Below are 20105 nucleotides of genomic sequence, written 5' to 3' on the forward strand. Positions count from 1 at the left end.
TTTTGGTTCCTATACATGCTTTAGGCAAGGTACTTAAAAATATAAAATATAAATATCTTGGAATGACCAGAAATTAGGTCATATTAATTTTTCCTGCTAAAATTTGGATCCAAAACAGAAGATCTTGACTATATAACTAAGATAATCATGCTCTTAAAATATTTTCAGCATGTTAATATTAAATATGAGAAGAAAGGGCACACATAGTTACTATTTCATTGAACTGAGGCAAGCAAATATTATACAGTACCAACCAAAACACCTAATAGTGCTTGCTCTTTAATCATTAGTATTAACTGTCAGACTTTTGGAGTTGTTGTCTTATATTAATATTTGTATAAGACAAACTATTAAACACAAATTTTATGTACACTTTTGTAATTTGAACTATTATTACTCCTTTCCAGTCTTATTTACTATATTTATTACATGTAGCCTGCCTCTAAGGATCAGATTATGGCTATAATAGAGAAAGCCAGAGGTAATCTACCAGCTAAACCAGTGAAGCAAGTCAAGAAAGCTGCTTCATCATCAGCTGTCAGTAAACCAGTCAAGGATGACTATGATGAACCAGAACCAGTTAAATCTAGACCTGTGTCGGCTGCACTGTCAGATTCAGGGGATGCCAAACCAGCTAAGACAGTAAAAGGGAAAGGAAAGGCAGTAAGTTACTATCACTTAAAATCTTATATTATATTCAGTCTTATTCAAAACAAAAGTAATTTAATCAGTTTATTTATGAGTTAAATTTTTATCTACCTTAAATTCACACAAAGTATATAATTTTCATAGCCTTTTTAAGAGGATGATGCACAGTTATATATGCCTGAAAGAAGTATATTGACTGAAGACAAAGTCTGAGAACAATACATCCTCAGATTGACTCCATCCAAAGTGTTTGATTGATTGTTATGATTTTGTCACAAAGTTTTGAGGTTTTTTAATTTCTCTTTTTAGATATTTTGAAAACAACTGCAATATCACTTTTCTGCCCAGGGTTTACTGTCAACCTTTGACAATTTGGTTAAACTTGTTCTAAGTTATGATTTAATATCACTTCTTAAAGACAAACAAAGATGAAAATGTTGTTGGATTAAATTGATTTAGTGAAAATAATTTTGTTGATTTCCAGGCTCCTCCACCTGCAACCAGTAAAAAGAAGAAGGCTGATGAGGATACAAGTCCATTGATGACACTTACTGAACCTAAAGAAAAGAGATTCAAAGAGGAAAAAGCTCTCAAGGTAAATAATCTTTCTGTCAGCAAATTAAGCAAGATGGAATTTGAAGTTGAAAATATTGTCAGAATATTACTGTACAATGTAAAATTTTCTTGTCTTTATACTTGCTTTTTGGAGAAGGATAAAAATGTGAAATTCTTTATATTTATTACAATTTCAGAAATTACTTTCAAAATTTCAAATGCTAGATTTAATTTTTGTGATACCTATTCCTTCTCAATAATAAAAGTGTCTTAAAAGAAATTTATTTGTTCAAGACATTATAAAAACAGCTATAAAAGATTGCAAGCTGTGACTAGTATTTCTATCCTGTTTCAAATTGAGTACTAATAAAATTTATTTTTGAGATAATCAAACATATAAAACTGTTCTATTTGAAATATTTTGGTAAAAAAAAAAAATGATTTGAAATTTGTAAATAGAGGACTTCAAAATAATGACTGTTTTCAGACGTCACAAATAAAACTCTCTGTAAACACATTATCAACATTACAAACCAGGCCTTGAAGGCATAAAACTTTGCTCAGTGCCCGGAGCACAAAAATCATGCTAAAAACATGAAATCCAGCAATTTGATTGGTTGATTTTCGAGTCTTGAGTACAAAAATCATGCTCGAAAGTTTTATGACCGTGAGGCCAGGTCTTATACAATAAGTAAACTTGAGAAAGGAATTGGGGAATGTGTCAAAGGGACAACAACCCAACCATAGAACAGACAACAGCCAAAGGCCACCAATGGGTTTTCAATGTAGCAAGAAACTCCCACACCTGTAGACGTCCTTCAACTGGCCCCTTAAAAAATATGTATACTAGTACAGTGATAATGGCATCATACTCAACTCTTAATTATACACAAGAAACTAAAATTAAAAATCATCCTTTGTATATTATCATGATCATGTATTGTGTTTTGATAAAATAAAATAAATATAAAGAAATAAAAAAAATCATACACGACTAACATAGGTCAGAGGCTCCTGACTTGGGGCAGGCGCTAAATTGTGGCAGGGTTAAACATGTTTATGAGATCTCATCCTCCCCCTATAACTCTAGCCAATGTAGAAAGGAAACACATAATAATACGCACATTAGAATTCAGTTCAAGAGAAGTCAGAGTCCGATGTCAGAAGATGTAACAAAGGAAAATAAATAAAATGACAATCATACATGAATAACAACAGACTACTAGCAGTTAACTGACATGCCAGCTCCAGACCTCAATTAAACTGATTGAAAGATTATAAGTGACTGTATACAGCCAATATTTATACAGTCAATGCATTTTGACTGTGCACATAACAAAGTTTCAGTGTAGTTATATTTGATGACATTATTATGGAGCAAATAAAACATTTTTTATATAGTGTTGTTGTTAATTTTTAAAATTCATCTATGCATAGGTACTCAAATGGAACTTCATTGAGCTGAGAGGAGAATTTATAGAACAGCTGAGAACTCAGATGGAGAAGAATTTTAACAAAACAATAATGGACCAAATGTTTCAAACTGATTTCAAATTACATATAAAAGCAATAGAGAGTTTAATGAAGGTAAATAACAAAAGAAAAGTTTGCTAAAGTTATTTTTTATTGATAGATTTATTGGATTTGATTAAATGTAATAATAAGTAAACTTTGATGGATTTCCCATTTTAGCAAGTTTATATTTTAATTTTTTCAAACAACAATCATGAAAGGAATGATTATAAGATGACTTATAATAATATAAAAAAAAATTAAAAGTGGTCAGCATAATTTGATTGCAATTTCAGAGAGAGAAAAAATGCAGAGGAGAGGAAATGTGTAAATTTCTGCAAAATATTAAAATTCTTTCTGAGATACATGCAATGTGATTTCCTCTTTAGTGTATAAACATATATACATGCAATATAATTTCCTTTTTAGTGTATGAACATATACATGTACATGCAATATATTTTCCTTCATAGTGTATAAACATATACATGTACATGCAATATATTTTCTTTTATAGTGTATAAACATATAAATGTACATGCAATATATTTTCCTTTATAGTGTATAAACATATACATGTACATGCAATATATTTTCCTTTATAGTGTATAAGCACACTACATGACGAGACTGTTGGTAACCTTGATCTGATATTGAAGTGGTTCACCATTCGATTCTTTGATACCAACCCTAGCATGTTAAACAAGGCCATAGAATATGTACGTCAAGTATTCACTATGTTATCGGATGAAGATTATCACTTGGTGGAGTTAGAAGCCTCATCTTTTATACCATACCTCATTATAAAGGTAAACTTTATTTACAAACAGTTGATTATAATTAATCCCTCCACTTTAAACACTTTGAAAAAATAGGGATACGTATACTGTTTTACCTGCGTCTGTACATCTGTCCAACTGTCAGTCAGTCTGTCCCATGAATATCTTTCATCCCATCTTTCTCAGGAAGCAGTACCTTCTTCAGAGTGAAGCCATAAGAAATGGTGCAGAATGTCCAGTGAGATGTTGTCAATTTCGGAATTGAAGCCAACAATTTATTATTAGTTTTTACTTTCATATTTATTTAACAATAATTGTGACATAACTTTCTATTAACCTGCCTGACACCCTGAATGAAACTCATTTAATGTACATCAGTGTTTGTTCCTTGATGTTGTCCTGTTTTATAAGATTGGATTTTATGAGGTTTCAGGTAACACACTTTGCCATCCATCAAGATTGATTTATGAGGTTGAACGGCCTGAAGGCGTTCATTCACTTGACTTATTAAGTCTCCCAAACAAAGTTTGGAGACTTATTGTTTTTGCTCAGTTCTTATTATTTTTATTATTCTTGTTCTTTTTCTTTTTCTTTTTCTTCCGCCACTTTAAAAAATGAACTTGTCTGCAGCGTTTCTCCAAAACCACTTGTCTGATTTACTTAGGGTTTCATAAAATGTTAGACTAATATCAGACCTGCCAACTTTTGAAAATCTCTATGGGGGATTTAGCGCGCGACAAGATTTTTAAGGGTTACAATTTTAGCGACTTTTCTTTGAGCATTGTTTTTTACTCCTAAAATAGTCTAAGTTCTCTTTTTTTTTCATTTGGTATACTAATGATGAGCTTGTAGGCCTTGATTTCTTTTATTTGCATGATTCTTGTACTGTTAAATTATAAAATTGATAAAATAAATGAGGAACAGAGAAAATGGCATTAAAAATAAAGGATTCAAAGAAGAGACCCCCCTTTTCCCCCTCCAAAGACCTTCTCATCTATGAACCTTGACTCAAAACACCTTAAACTACATGTCCTAAAGTTAGAAGGATGAAGACAGATTTTGATTTAGTCTTACTTATGGTCTTATCAGTATCAATGAGAAAATGGATAAAATTTGAGTTATCTTTCTTTGTATTCAGAGGTGCTCTTACCAGCGGAGGCTTATACAGTAACACAGTATAAGTGTATACATAACATAATGGCGTCGATTTTAAATCAACAGACACACGATGTCTGGTTTCAAAAATTAAACAAATTTCAAGATAAACGATGTTTTCTTGAGAGTTCTTTACAGTTCTCATCTTTCAATTAATTATGATTTTGCTGTGGAACTACGGCAAATGTTGCAAATTGTGCTTGTATGATAAATTGATTAAAATTGAAAGGCTGTTTGACCAAATTTGTGTATACAATTTAATTTTGATGACTTTTTAAACGACCCATTAGGTAATCTGATTACATACAACCTGTTGTGACTGTTGATTAGCATAGGGTCATAATATGTCCTCAGGTAAAATGATTGATTTTTTAAAATTGATTAGAAAAACTTCAAAATCGGAAAACAATAATTTTTTCGGGTATATTTGTTGAAAATCGGGATTTTGACTAATTTTACGATCCCGATATCGGGATTCGGGTTGAGGGATAAAAATCGGGATGATACCGCGAAAATCGGGATAGTTGGCAGGTCTGTAATATGTCTAGGTGAGCCATCAATTGTTGGCTTGTGCATTGGGGTCGATTAAGGGGTATTTTGGGGGCCAAAAGAAGGGAGGGGTTTACTATAGAACCCTACGGGATTTTATTTTCGAAAATTTTCAAATGAATTAACCCCCTAAAATTTAAGAATATGCTATTATCTTGTAAATGGTTCATATCCCCACCCCTAAACCATATATATTCTTCAATGGGACGATAAAACAAATTTAATGATGTAAAAGGGAGGTCCCTGGGGGTCGTCACCACCCTATACAATTTGAGAATGTGCGTTTATCTTGTAAACGGTCTAGATCCCAACCCTAAACCATATATATTCTTGTAGGGGACATTAAAACTAATCAAATGAAATTCAAAGGAAGTCCCTGGCGGTCACCCCAACCCCGTTCAATTTGAGAATGCTCTATAATCTTGTAAATGGTCCAGATCCCCACCCCTAAACCATATATATTCTTGTAGAGGACAATAAAACAAATGAAATGAAATAAAAGGAAAGTCCCTAGGGGGTCACCCCACATCCTCTTGTTTGAAAACTTGTAAACGGTCAAGATCCCCACCCCTAAACCATATATATTCCTATATGGGACAATTAAACAAATCAAATGAATATGGGAGCTTTGTTTGGGAGACTTCGTAACAGCATCCTGTTACAATTACTTCTTGTTTATTTAGAAGTAAACTTTAAAAAGTACAAAAGCTTTAATAGAAAAAAAGTTTGACATTCGGATTTGATCAACTGCATGTAAGTATTAAGTTATATATTTTTATTGATACATATATGTGTATTTACTGATTTTAGGTTGGAGAGAATAAAGATAATGTGCGGAGAGAAGTACGAAGTATATTTAAATTGATATGTAAAGTGTATCCTGCTAGTAAAATGTTTACCTACCTTATTGATGGTCTCAAGTCTAAGAACTCCAAACAAAGAATGGGTTAGTACTTAATTTATTAACTACACGACTCAAGTACTGCAAATTTTATTATGAAATAAAAGGAAGTTATTTTAAGTTCAAAAAATCTAGTAAAGGATGAAGAAGTTTAAATGGACTTATACATTTTTAACATGAGGCATATATTGCTCATGCATAATAGATCTTTATTCAATTCTAACAAATAATTGACAGGTTGAAATATTGTTCAATGTATTTATGTGTTATTCCATTAGACTTTTTATGTTGTAAAATGTGCTGATAATATTTGATGTGGATTTGAAGTATTAGCTTATATGGTATTAAATTCATAGAAAGTTGTTTTTTTGTAGAGTGTTTAGAAGAATTAGGCTGTTTGATTGAAAGCCATGGCATTAACATCTGTCAACCGACTCCAGCACAGGCTCTTAAAACAATAGCTGGCAATATAGGTGATAAAGACAATGGCGTGAGGAATGCAGCACTCAACACCACTGTTGTAGCTTACATGATCTTACAAGATAAACTATTTAAATTCATCTCGGTAAGTAGGAATAAACTATAAAGGGAAGGTCAGAGCTTCAAATCTTGAGAGGAGAATAATAAAACATTGCTATAATAAATTTCTTTTATAGGAAATTGGATTAAATTGAATAAAGGAAAGATAAACTCACAATGAAACATTTATAAGAAAAAGAAATTAGAATATATTTGTTTTATTAAAACCAAAAACATGTGGCATTACCTATTTAATACATTGCATGTTACAATGAAAGTCATATTTTTTAATTAACAACTAAACAGTTCCCCGGTACTCACAAAAATCCACCAAAATTGAAATCCCAAACACAAAATAATGAATTCACAGTAAAGATAGACTTGTGTTTCATATTTTCTGTGAATAATATGTTGTCTTGGAAGATATCTGGTCAGTTCTTCCTAAATTTTTCAGTTAAAAGAGAAAGACCAAAGTATGTTGGATGAAAGAATAAAGAGAGCCATGAAGAATAAACCTGCTCAAGCTGCTGTTGAGGAACGACCTCGTACAGCTCCACAACAGCAACCTCAAAAACCTCCTCCACAGTAAGTTTAAACTCAGTCTGTAATATAAAAGCTAGATCTGTTAGTATATTTCTCTCTTTTTATGTTGTGTGGGGCATTGATTTGGTATTGCGCTGATTTCAGAGAATGATTTAAACTTGAGAATATAGTTATAAGAATAACTTGCCTAACACATGATCATTGTCCATATGTGTTTAAATGAAATACTTACATATTTTAGTATACAAAGAAAAGACTTTCACGCCTTTGATAGTTTAATAAGTGATCAGTGAATCAATAATCCAGGAAAAATTATGCTAGCTGTATTTGATTCTGTGTTACTGTCATGAAGCACACTTTCAGAATTCATGATTGTTCAATCTTCATTTAATTTAAGATCAAATATGCAGAGGCCACACACAGCCATGCCTAAGTCTGCCTCATCTAACTCTGTGAAGAAAGAGTTTGCTTTAGAAGTTGACGATGACCAAATGTCCCAGCCAGAGATGCCAAAACTTTACCAGTATGATCTGGATGAACTGTTTCAACCTGTTTCACTGCCATCTGCTGGGTAAGATATAAAACTTTACCAGTATGATCTGGATGAACTGTTTCAACCTGTTTCACTGCCATCTGCTGGGTAAGATATAAAACTTTACCAGTATGATCTGGATGAACTGTTTCAACCTGTTTCACTGCCTTCTGCTGGGTAAGATATAAAACTTTACCAGTATGATCTGGATGAACTGTTTCAACCTGTTTCACTGCCTTCTGCTGGGTAAGATATAAAACTTTACCAGTATGATCTGGATGAACTGTTCAACCTGTTTCACTGCCTTCTGCTGGGTAAGATACAAAACTTTACCAGTATGATCTGGATGAACTGTTTCAACCTGTTTCACTGCCTTCTGCTGGGTAAGATACAAAACTTTACCAGTATGATCTGGATGAACTGTTTCAACCTGTTTCACTGCCTTCTGCTGGGTAAGATATAATACTTGACTTTTAAAAATACTTATAATTTTTAAAAGATTTTCAAAGATGCCCATTTAGCAAATAAATATCTCTTCAGTGTTGCTCCAGGCCAAAATATTTGAAAATCAAAAGCTTATTAAAAAGATAAGGAGCTATAATCCAAAAAAGATAAAAAAAAAAGTATAGCAAAAGCTATGCAACTATTCAAATTATTCACTAAAACTGTTTTCTGGTTACAAAATCTGTCAACACAAGAAACCGGTATGCATTATTTTACAAATATATTATTTTATGGAGTTTTCTTGCAACTGGATAATATATTATTTTGGTGCTATCATCAGAGACTGAGGCTGATTATAAACAAAACTTTTACATTTAAAGTGGTTTGAAGTTTTTAATATTTTACACTTCTTTATCTGTTTTGTAGAAATAGAGCCAGACCAGCTTCACCTATGAGAAATATGAATTCCCAAGATGCATCAGCTGCTGTTGCTATGGTGATCTCACAAATAACTACATCAGATATAACAATGTGCATACAAGCCTTGACTCAGGTATTTTAATTCAAATGTAGAATTGTATGCTGGTTCTCATGCTTTTACCACAGCCATTATTATCTCATGTTATCAAGTTTGTCTCTCACGTATACAAGTTGTGGATTAGATCTCTCAAGTTGTTCAAACTAAATACTTTAAAATTTGTAGTTGTCCCTTCTCTGCTTATGACATAGCATTTAAAGGTAAGAGAAAAAACAATGTATCTGAGTTGTGTAAGCCCCTCCTTCAGACTGCTTATGTGCTTTAAATGTAACTCGCCATATTTATACCCCCGCTTCCAAAAAAGGGGGGTATACTGTTTTCCTCTGTCTGTCAGTCCGTCTGTCCGTCAGTCAGTCAGTCCGTCCCATGAAACGTCCCATGAAATTTTCGTCACATTTTCCCCAGGAACTACAATACTAGGATTTCTGAAATTTGGTTTCAGGGTTTATCTAAGTCAGCTATACCGTGTGATGCGTTTTCAGATTGATCACTTGACATCTTCCTGTTTACCAAACACTTGTATGATTTTACACATGATAGCCAAGTTGAAAATTTTCGTCCCATTTTTCTCAGGAACTACAATACAAGGATTTCTGAAATTTGGTTTCAGGATTTATATAAGTCAGCTATACTGTTTGATGCGTTTTCAGATTCATCACTAGACAACTTCCTGATTACCAAACACTTGCATATTTTTACACTATTCATATTATCCACTTGCGGCGGGGGTATCATCAGTGAGCAGTAGCTCGCTGTTTCACTTGTTGTAATAGAACAAGACTGCAGTCACAAACACATGTTTATATTGTCTCCAAACAGGGTTCTCACTAAGGCAATGCATCAAGATTGGAATATTTTGTATGAATTGAATACACATATCATCATTTTATAGCAAAATTTTAAAGTAATCTGAATGTAATCTTATTTCATCCCTCTATGAGGTCATGGTGACAAAAATGATAAATTATATTGCAATAGAATATCTTTGTCTTACTGTTGGACTTACCATGGCAAAAAATGAAGAGTCCCAGGACTTGCTTTTCAATAATCCTAAATGAGAACCCTGTCCAAGGTGCATGTACTCTTTGCTGTTGAACAAAAAGCATCAATTAATCAAACAAACCACTTACAGAATATGAAAATTGAAAAGTCTAAGAAATGGTTCTATAATGCATTAAAGGATGAAGTGGGATATTAATTTTATAATTTAGTGAAAAACAATAACTTCCCTTGTTTAAATGAAAAATGACTTACTGTGGATTCATTATAATTCGTTGGAAGCCCATTTGTGTGGTTTTTGTGGGTACAGGTGAAACACACATTTAACTGTTCAACACACAACACATTTTCTATCAGGTTGTATGCCAACTTTGGCTAAACCATGAAACTACATATCCATGAAAAGAAAGTTTTTTCTGCATTCCACGAAAATTGGTACCCACAAATATAAATAGATCCACAGTTTTTAATATTATCAGTTGAGAAAATCTAAGCAAACAGTTTTAGAGGTTTAGTTATAATGATATGACAACTTTCTGTTGATATTTCACAGATAGATGAGGTTCTTAAAGATGAAGAAAAGGCAGAAGTATTAAGTAACCATGTGGACCAGCTGTTACTGTCAATGTCCATGCAAATAAAAATGGTCTACTCTACACACATGAGTAGTGAATTTACCAGTAAAGACGATGTAACTCGGTTGTATAGGTGTTTACTGGGCACACTATTAGCGGTAAGTTTACTCTTCTTACATAAGTAATGAATTTTACTAGTAAATATGAATAAGGCGTGTTATTGTATGTTTTGCTTTTAAATTAGTTGTAAATCATACTGTCTTGACAATTAGAAATAGTAGGTCATTCTTTTTAATTGTTTGATTTCTCTTGGCAACTTGGTATCACGACTGTAATATTAATGAATATTTTAAGATAGGGTCACACAATTAATATGAAGTTATCTATTATCACTATGTAATGGTGAAATCCAAATACTGTTTAGAAATTTTTAGATTTTTTTAGGGAATGACTAATATTTTTTCTGTCTATGAAGAAATAACATAAAAAATTTGATGCACACTGAATAAAGTGTGTAGCAGGTTATGAAACAGTGTGCACCACATTTTTTATGTTATTTCGAATAGACAGAAAAAATATTACAGTCATTTCTTACAATTTAATTCTAAATTCCATTTTAAAACCATGAAAAAACGTTGATGACGTCACGATCACATGACTAAATTATGTTTATGGGCTGATAACAAAATAAAGTCAGCCAATCAGAAGATGTGTTACATCCAAAATTAAATTATAACAAAAATATAGACAGGAATTAATCAACACCTTTCAATAGAATGCCTGAAGTTCTAAGAAATAAAGCAGACAAATATATTATACTTGTCTTTCTGGCATGCACCAATTTTTACTAATTTGATATTTTTTCACATGAATCTAAATGCATCTTTTGTGGTCAAACTTAATACCAAAATTATCTGTATATTATCTCAGATTTTCCAGAACTCATCCCTGGCAAAGAAAGCTTCTAAGGATGTGTTAAAAGATCTAGTCAATAGTTTAATAACAATTCTGTTAGATAACCGACTGACTAGTCTGGAGGAAGGAGCACAGGTCATACGTACTGTTAATGTTATGGTTGTGAAAATTGTGGAGCATGCTGATCACACAAGTGTACTAAGGTATGTTAGGTCAGAGATTTCAGCGTACTTTTCTTTCGCCATGATGATTTGACTAAATATGAGCCATCTGTCATAAATGGTTTCAGCTCTCTTAAGTATTATAGTTTGGGATGAAACTTGGTATGAGTGTTCATCACTGCTAGAAGATGTGTACTGTACATTAAGGAAAGCTACATTGAAAGTCATGGTAAAATATCCATTTCAACTTTACCACCCCTGTGCATAGGTAAAAACAATGTTTTTGCTTTAAACTTTTTGTGGATGAAACTTGGAATAATTCTTCATTACTACTGGTGTGTGACATATATAGAAGAGAACTATGTTGACAATTATTTGTGAAAAATGTTGGTCAATCTTTTAAGACACCTAGGAAAAACGGTACATTGTTTAAGGAAACAAAAAATCATCACAGTAATATCCCACTCTGTTCAAAGTGGATATTTCAATGATACAATTACTTTGTAAAAAAAACACCATAATAATTAAGTTATTCACATTTAGTGCAGCCTTCTGTGATGACACCCATTACTTACGTCTAGTTAGAATTGAAATTTTTTTTTTATAGCAGAAATTTAGTATTACTTCTTTAAGGATAATTGATCTGACAATTAGTTACACATCATTTCATTTTCACATCATTATATTTTGTATTTCAGTGCATTGATCAGACTGTTACAAGATTGTGTGACCAGTGAAACGTGTACTGTCAAGTTTATAGAATTAATTATGAAGGTATATTGATATAACATAAACCATCTGAGACAGCTGCTACAATTAAGAGATCACATTTAAAATGAGAGCAAAATAATATTTGAAAATCTGCACTCTAAAACTTTAACAAAATTCAGGTGCTATATATTGATTTTCAAAAGAGCATTGAAATGAAGATGTGGATATATATTTCAGACGATGACTGATTCATAGCAATGCAAGTTTTATGATTGAGGCAGGAAATGAAGATACATGTAGATTAGAATCTAGATCGCTAACATTTCTTCTGTCAATGATTGAAAATAGATCTTAAATATAGCATTAATTATTCAGACATTTTCATGCCCTAGATACAATAAAAGAAGTCATTATGTTTTTCTGTCTTTATGTTTAATCGTTTCATATCAGACTCAAATTTTGGTTTAGGAGGCTTTAGACACATCAATTTAAAACTTAGTATACACATGTTTAGTATGTAGTGAACTTTCAAAAATATATATATGCCAACTTCTTCTTCTTCTTTATGTAAATCCCTCCAACGTTGGAGCACACACAGCTAGCTGTGTTCCCTTAATGGATTAATTTTTGAAAAAAACATAGAGTTTTTTTACCATAGATTTCAAGGTTTTCTTAACATTGGAATGTGATAGTATGAGCAATATATTGTGGGCTTTGAACACATAATCCTGTTTGTGACTGTTTTTTTACTAAAGATGATAGGTCAGTATTTTATTTTAATTTTTCTTATTTCAGTGTGTATGGAAAATGATACGAATGTTACCAGATATAATAAATGATCTTAATCTAGACAGAATCATACTGGATACACACCTGTTTCTTAAAGAATTCCCAAGTACGTCATGGAAGAATCGACCAAGTGATCTGCCATTGAGGACAGTTAAAACAGTATTACATTCCTTAGTCAAGTTAAAGGGGGCAAAAGTAAGTACACTTTGTAGATATTAACTTGTTAATGAAATTGTGCTTAATATAATTTGATATATTATATCCTTTATCATCTAAATAAAAGATGGAACTAAATTTATTTTGTCATCTTTTTGTGGACAGGAATAACAGAGCATTACAATTGTTGATTGTTATCAAGTTGTCAAATCAATTACTGTTAAAAAATATTTAACCTGTTCAATTGATCTTTTTCTTTCTTTGCTAGACAATCATTTTTGTATGTGCAAACTATAATTTAAATAGTAAGTTCAAAATTCAAAACTTTTGTAATTCAATAATAGACAAAACTTCACTTTTACACTTGGAAATTTGAAGGTGAATGATTTGTGCTTGATTTAGTAATCCCTTGATGTTTGGTATTTAATTTGGTAATTGGACTCTTTATCTTTTTAGATCATACAACACATGGGCTCAATTGAATCTGCTGAGAATTCTGAAGTAAAGGCATACCTACAGAAAATACTCCACAATGATCCTAATGCCAAGAATGAATGGAATGAAGAACAAAAAACACCCAGGGTGGGTAGAAATTTTTATGAATAATTTATTTAGAATGTAATAATGAACAGAATTACTTTATATTTGGTCAGGTGCTTAACTGATAAGTTGTAATACATGTAAAAGAGATCAGTCAGAGACCAATTTACTGATTGTAATGCTTTAAATTTTCATATATTAAATGAAATTAACATTTTTATCACATTTTTGCAGGGCTGTAATATTCGTTTTCAAATACTTTTAATTACTAATTAGCTATGCTTTGCATGCCAACTCATTAAACTTCAGGTTTTTCATTAGAAGTAAATTTTGAAATTCATGATCTATGTTTGTATGACACTGAAGTATTTGTAATATTTCATTACAGAGTACCCAAAAACCAAAGAAATTGAATAAGAATACTCACGATATATTAGCAGAAATATTTAAAAAGATTGGATCTAAAGAAAATACGAGAGAGGTAAGGATAATACGTTTGTAAATTTGTTTGGTATACTGCAAAATTAGAAAATTTTGTAATTAGTTCCAATTTTTGTTTGTTTGTGAAATGCATATTATATATACAAAGAAAAAGTACTTATCATGTTGCTTAAATTCCAGTGGCAAAATACATACTGTGACAACTATATGAAAAACTGGAAATTTGAATTCTGTTTTAGGGTCTGAATGACTTGTATGACTTTAAGAAGAAGTATCCTGATGCTGATCTGGAACCATTTCTAAAGAAATCATCAAATTTCTTCCAAAACTATATAGAAAGAGGTCTTAAAAATATTGAACAGGAGAGGGAAGGAAAAGTGCCATCAGATTTTGGAGGTAACAAGATATATTTTTAATTTATAAATGGAATCTATAGCAAAGTTTCAGAATAAAGTTATGCCAAATTTGTGAATGGTTCCAATCAACCCTTCTATTGTAATTGATTTTTTGTTAATCTATTTTGTATTATAAAAATGAGGAGATGTGGTATGATTGCCAATGACACAACTATCTACCAGAATTAAATGGAAGTCAGTTTAAGAAAAAATCTACTTTTGTATGGCTTTAACGATAAAAAAAAAACCATAATGTTTCGTTGCTTTAAAACAGCAAACAATTTAAATGAGAAACCCAAATTCCTAATTCATTACAAGTGTACTATATAAAAAATAAATATGAGACACACAATCCAATGACAATCACTGTACTGCAGGCTCTTGACATGGGACAGGTAAGGCATAGTTTGTGAGTTCTCACCCTTTCACTAACTTGAGATTGTGGTGTTACAGCTACACATAAGAACAAGCTGTTATAATCAGTTGCAGTTGGCATAACTGAAAAGATAAGTACAAGTTACAAAAAGCACTAACATAAAACTATTTACTCAAAGAACTAAAAGTACTGGCTGATACTAAAAGCTAGTTGAAATCCAAAGACAACTTTGATGCACATACTGAATTTATTATTTTTATTTTAGTCTCTGTGAGATCTGACAATCTACAGAGTACCAATGATTCATCAGTAGGGCATCAGGAGAAACAACAGGTGGATTATTACAGGGAACGTCTCAAAATACTTAGAGCAAGATGTGGATTGGATAATGAGGTATAGAAAACAAACTCCTATCTTAAAGATCAATCATAGTCCTATACACTTTAAAAGCACATGCAATTTTGCACTAAATGGTAAATTTCCATCAATTGAGTCAAAACTTAATTTTTTTTTCATTTAAATAATTTTTTGCCTACTCAAATAACTGAGAAAGATTTAAAAGAATGCAAATTTGTCATTGCATGCTGTAAAAAAAACCTTTTGTTTTCAACTTTTTGAGATTTTCAATTGTTGGTTGGTATGATCAAATACAATTGTAACATTCAGTTCTAATCAGTATTTGTTCATAAAAATAATTGTGTGGAAGTGTGGTGTTCCATTTATTGAGCACAATATACTGTGGATTCATTTTTATATTGGGATATCAATTTTTCAAAAGTAAAGGTTTAACACATAGATAAACTTTTCGATGGCTTGTTGGCAGACGTTGGCAAAAGTGTGAAATCAAATATCCAGCAAAATACAATTTTAATTCAATCCACAAAAATAAATGAATCCACATTTTATTAAACGTTTGCTTCACAAAAATCATTGCAACTGATCTTTGTACAAAGTATTGATAAATGATTATAACCATTAGATAATAAATTGTTATAGGGCAAGCTAGAAACAGATATTACACCAGTGATAACAAAACCTCCATCACCAGAACCAGAAATACAGGTAGATTATCTTATCCTACATTTGTGAAAATCAACTTAAAAAAGTCATGGTACAGTCAAAGCTGTCTTTATGGTCATCTTGTTTCATTGGTCACCTGCCTTTAATAATTGACATTTTCAGATCTTTGATAATGTTTTCTCTATACAATTAAACTTTTTTCAGCATTTAACCATCTTTTCAACTTTAACCAATGGCTATATTCATGTTTTTAACAATTAAAATATAACCATGATGAAAAATATATGTGTTTAGTATTGAGGTGAAAATGAGAATCCACACCACTTGCCATCTCAGGATCAAAATTGTTTCTGAACCTCATTAAAAGATAACTTTTGATACTTCTCATCAGTTACTGCTTAATACAGGTTTGGCTTTATATTCATGTATAGAACAACAAGATTAATATTTATGATACTTTTTATGCCCCATTTATGGGCATTATGTTTTCTGGTCTGTGGGTCTGATCATTTGTCGGTCTGTTTGTTTGTCCGTCTGTCCATCCACCCCGCTTCAGCTTATAGTTTTTAGTCATGGTAGTTTTTGATGAAGTTGAAGTCCAATCAACTTGAAACTTAGTACACATGTTCCTTATGATATGATCTTTCTAATTTTTATGTCAAACCGGAGATTTTCCCCCATTTTCACGATCCATTGAACATAGAAAATGATAGTGGGGATGGGGCATTCTTGTTTTTCCTATAAAGGCAAATTATTGAATTAAATAGTTAAATAGTAATATCATAGTTGTATTAACCAAAGGATAAGTTGCTATCTTAAAAAAAGAAATTCAAATAAGTTTTGTACCAATTACCAGGTTATAAATGCAGATAACCTGATAATCGATTTATCAGGCTTGTTTGCATTTTGAAAACATGTTCTCTTAGTTTCACCAGTAAGCTGAAGTTGACTTGATAAGATCAGGTCAAACTTATCAATGACTTATCTAACATTATGACGTTGCTGATATGTCCAGGTCAAAGTTGTTGAGACTTAGTCAATGTATTTGAAGTCACAAAGCCGTGATATGCAATTTTATTTAGAGCTGAGAAGAGTGATGTAGACAGTGGGATGACCGATAAATTATTATATCAGTCCATTATATGGAGTTGATACAAACATCATGTTAGAGTTTTTATTTCATTTAAATCAAATATTTTCAGGTTGAAATCCAGTCTGCAGAGAAAGAGCCAGAAATGCCTCGATCAACCTCAACAACAGATGTGTCAGAATTAAAACTAAGACTTGAACGAATTAAAAAATTAGCCAAAAGTTGAACAACTATATTGAACATTGCCATATTCATGCTGTTAAGATCAAGTAACTTTCATCTTGGTGTCTGTATCTTCAGCCTATTTATCATGACATCTAAACATTGGATGTTTTCTCAAAGCTATAGTGTTTCCTGCATTCGTGAAAGTATCAACGAGTGTTATAATTCAGCTGAGTGCTTTGTCTGTGCATTGTGTGTTTGTGCTTATTTCAGACTGATGTGCTGTAAAGTGTTTCTTAAATCTAGACATTATTTTATATGTGAATGAAAGGCATATGATGTGTGTGTGTGTGTTATGTAAACCTTCAGACACAATCATGGAGAAGGTAGATTTCAATGCGTTTTAAATAATTTCAGTTCAACTAAATAACAATTGAAACCTTAAATTATGTTAATTATTGATTACAGATTTTGTTTTGGATATTTTAAGATTTTCAACCATTTTTTCAAAGTTTCAATACTCATTTAAAAAGATGTTTTGGGAATCTTCAATTGAGTAAAAAAGAGTATTTAGTTTGCACATTCAGTAACCAACAGCAATGGGTGTAAATCAGATGAGTTTGAAAAACTGAAGTCTTTAATTATTTATTTTGTACACAATTTTGAATTATTTCATATTTTTAGGATAACCCTTAAAATACAACCTGTACATGACTGCATCTATGATTACCAATTTGTTTCAGTATTACACACATTTGTGCTAAATTAATGTATTTTTGAACATGTCAATATATTTGAAAGTTTAATGTATGATTGTTGATAGATTTATTATTGCTTTGGGTACAACATATTGCCCTCATGTCTCATTTTTGTAGGGGAGGACCTTCTACAGTTGATTTTTCAGCAATAGAAATTTTCATTTGTTTACAAGAAAAAACTGCCAAATAAAGGATAACACCAATGTAATGTTCATGTCCTTGTTATATTAATTCTACATCAATCAACATGCTTATTATTCTTCATTATTCTGATTGCCAACATTTAACATCAACAAATTAAACATCCAACTGGCACTAAACTTGTATTCATTTGCACACATATACACATTTTAATGATTCAATAAGGTTTGTGGTAGAACCAAAGATAGCTTCTTATGATGATATACCAGTGACTAGCAATTTTCTGTAATTGTTTTTTTTAAAAAGGCATTCTTACATTTGGTATAACTTTTTCTTCTAAGTACTAGAATGAATATTTAGTTGCAAACTGAAAACATTTTTGTTATATGTTTGTTCTTATAATACTCTCCATTAGATTTTGTGCTAAATTTAGCCAAGACTTCAGCTCGTTCGATTTCATTTTAGTATGTCTGTTAAATGTTTTAACATGGTATACATCATTCTTCCCTTAAATCTTCAGTGTCATATAACTTTGGCTACCTAAATGTAGTTTGATCATTAAGGAAATGTGCAATACTCATTTCTGATGCTTGCAATTGATCGCACAAATATTAATTTATAGCTCAGTAGTGTTGTTTCATAATTGTATCTCTCATCCTGAGTATGCATTAAATATTCACCATTGACTATTAAACCAATTATAAGAATCATTCATAAGGAATACATGGTTTATATAAGTATATTTTCTTTAGATTTTCAGTTTACTGAAAAAGGAAATTTCAAATTGATTTTTTAAAGTTTAAATTAATGATTGAATGAGACTTTAACAATTTGTAATTTGAATTATGGTTTTAAAAAATTATGATCAAAAGTTTCCAAGCCACATTTTGTGCAAAATTGTGCTGTTTTGTAAGAATTATTTATGATAAAAGTTGAAAAGGGGAAAAAACTACCAGTAAGCATTTGAAATATGCCAGAAATTAAAAAGAAAAAAAATATGCTGTCACATAAAAAAAAAATAATTGACTGTACATTCCTTCATAAATATAAGTAAAAGAAAAATCGAAATTTGTAAAGAAAAATTACAAGATAAAATCCTGTATTTTTTTTCTTTCAAAAGAAAGTCTGAGATTAAAAAAAGTACATGATTACTTTTAGCTTAAATTCAAAAATGTTATAATTTTGTGTGTTATTGTTCTTCAGTTTTCTCCTCTTGCAATTTGGCATTTTTCGTTTCGGCATTTGATTTATAGATTTCTCAATGCATTTGTGTTGTAAGGTGTTTCAAGAGGATTTATTCACTTTATTTTATAAAACTTAACAACTTTTTCACAATAAAATAATTTGTAGAATGTTCGGTATAACTTTTATGAAGTAAAATGTATAACTGCATGAATATATTTTGGCTAATGGTTCCATCTTGTTTTATTGTTTACTTAAATGCATGTGTTGAATAAGAAAAGTTTGAAAATAATGAGTATTGCTGGTGAGTTTTTAAATGATAACCTCAGTGTATGATGGAATAAGTAAATCCTATTATTTACACGTGTTTTGAATTTGTTTTTTCTTTCATATGCTTCTTTATTGTTTAAGAAGGCAAAATTCTTACTCTTGAACATATTGTAATTATAACTCAAGGACTGTGTGTTTAATTTTATTTTGTTGTGAGGCATGTGATGTATGATATTAAGAATTGATGTATAAACTTTAAAATCTGATTATGATAGAAATAACCCCAAAAAATGATTATTTCTCTTCTTTCTAATTTCACTTGAACAATCTTTCCTTTCTATCCTGTCATAGATAGTGCACGGTATAAGAATATATTATTTTAATTAAAAACACAGGTAGTACGAATCTCCTCTCCATATTGGAGATCACTTATACTAGAATATCACTTGTTTTTTTGTTTTGTTTGTTTGCCTTAATTGTATTTAAGTGCTATGATCAAACTGTACAGTTTTTGTTTAATTATTTTAATTTAATGAAATAATGTTCAAATAAAGTCTTCAATATGAAGAACCTGCAAATTATGTGATAATAAAATTACTAAGTTCTACTGAATGTTTTGTTGTTTATGTCCTGTTTGGAGATTAAAATGGGCATTTATTTCTATACTTGCTCTTCAGTTGAATGCTATGTCCATTTCTTTAAAAAAAATCATTATAGTTTAGTATTATAACTTTAGATTTATTTCACAA

The 20105-nt window shown here is 31.0% G+C and overlaps 1 protein-coding gene across 1 annotated transcript in view; it reads left to right on the plus strand.

Moving 5' to 3' along the window:
- LOC134685663 (cytoskeleton-associated protein 5-A-like) overlaps positions 1–19963 on the plus strand; it is a 45480-nt gene extending 25517 nt beyond the window's left edge. The window contains exons 28-46 of the mRNA XM_063545621.1: positions 436–663; positions 1133–1243; positions 2641–2790; positions 3321–3524; positions 6009–6144; positions 6474–6664; positions 7073–7203; positions 7559–7732; positions 8564–8690; positions 10228–10407; positions 11180–11367; positions 12024–12099; positions 12832–13020; positions 13438–13563; positions 13910–14002; positions 14202–14358; positions 14999–15126; positions 15730–15795; positions 16956–19963. Coding sequence (XP_063401691.1) covers positions 436–663; positions 1133–1243; positions 2641–2790; positions 3321–3524; positions 6009–6144; positions 6474–6664; positions 7073–7203; positions 7559–7732; positions 8564–8690; positions 10228–10407; positions 11180–11367; positions 12024–12099; positions 12832–13020; positions 13438–13563; positions 13910–14002; positions 14202–14358; positions 14999–15126; positions 15730–15795; positions 16956–17069 — 2769 coding nt within the window. The 3' untranslated portion in view covers positions 17070–19963. The remainder of the gene's footprint in view (positions 1–435; positions 664–1132; positions 1244–2640; positions 2791–3320; positions 3525–6008; positions 6145–6473; positions 6665–7072; positions 7204–7558; positions 7733–8563; positions 8691–10227; positions 10408–11179; positions 11368–12023; positions 12100–12831; positions 13021–13437; positions 13564–13909; positions 14003–14201; positions 14359–14998; positions 15127–15729; positions 15796–16955) is intronic.
- The last annotated feature ends 142 nt before the right edge of the window (positions 19964–20105 follow it).

Source organism: Mytilus trossulus, chromosome 9 (assembly GCF_036588685.1).
Source record: "Mytilus trossulus isolate FHL-02 chromosome 9, PNRI_Mtr1.1.1.hap1, whole genome shotgun sequence".
Taxonomy (NCBI): Eukaryota; Metazoa; Mollusca; class Bivalvia; order Mytilida; family Mytilidae; genus Mytilus; species Mytilus trossulus.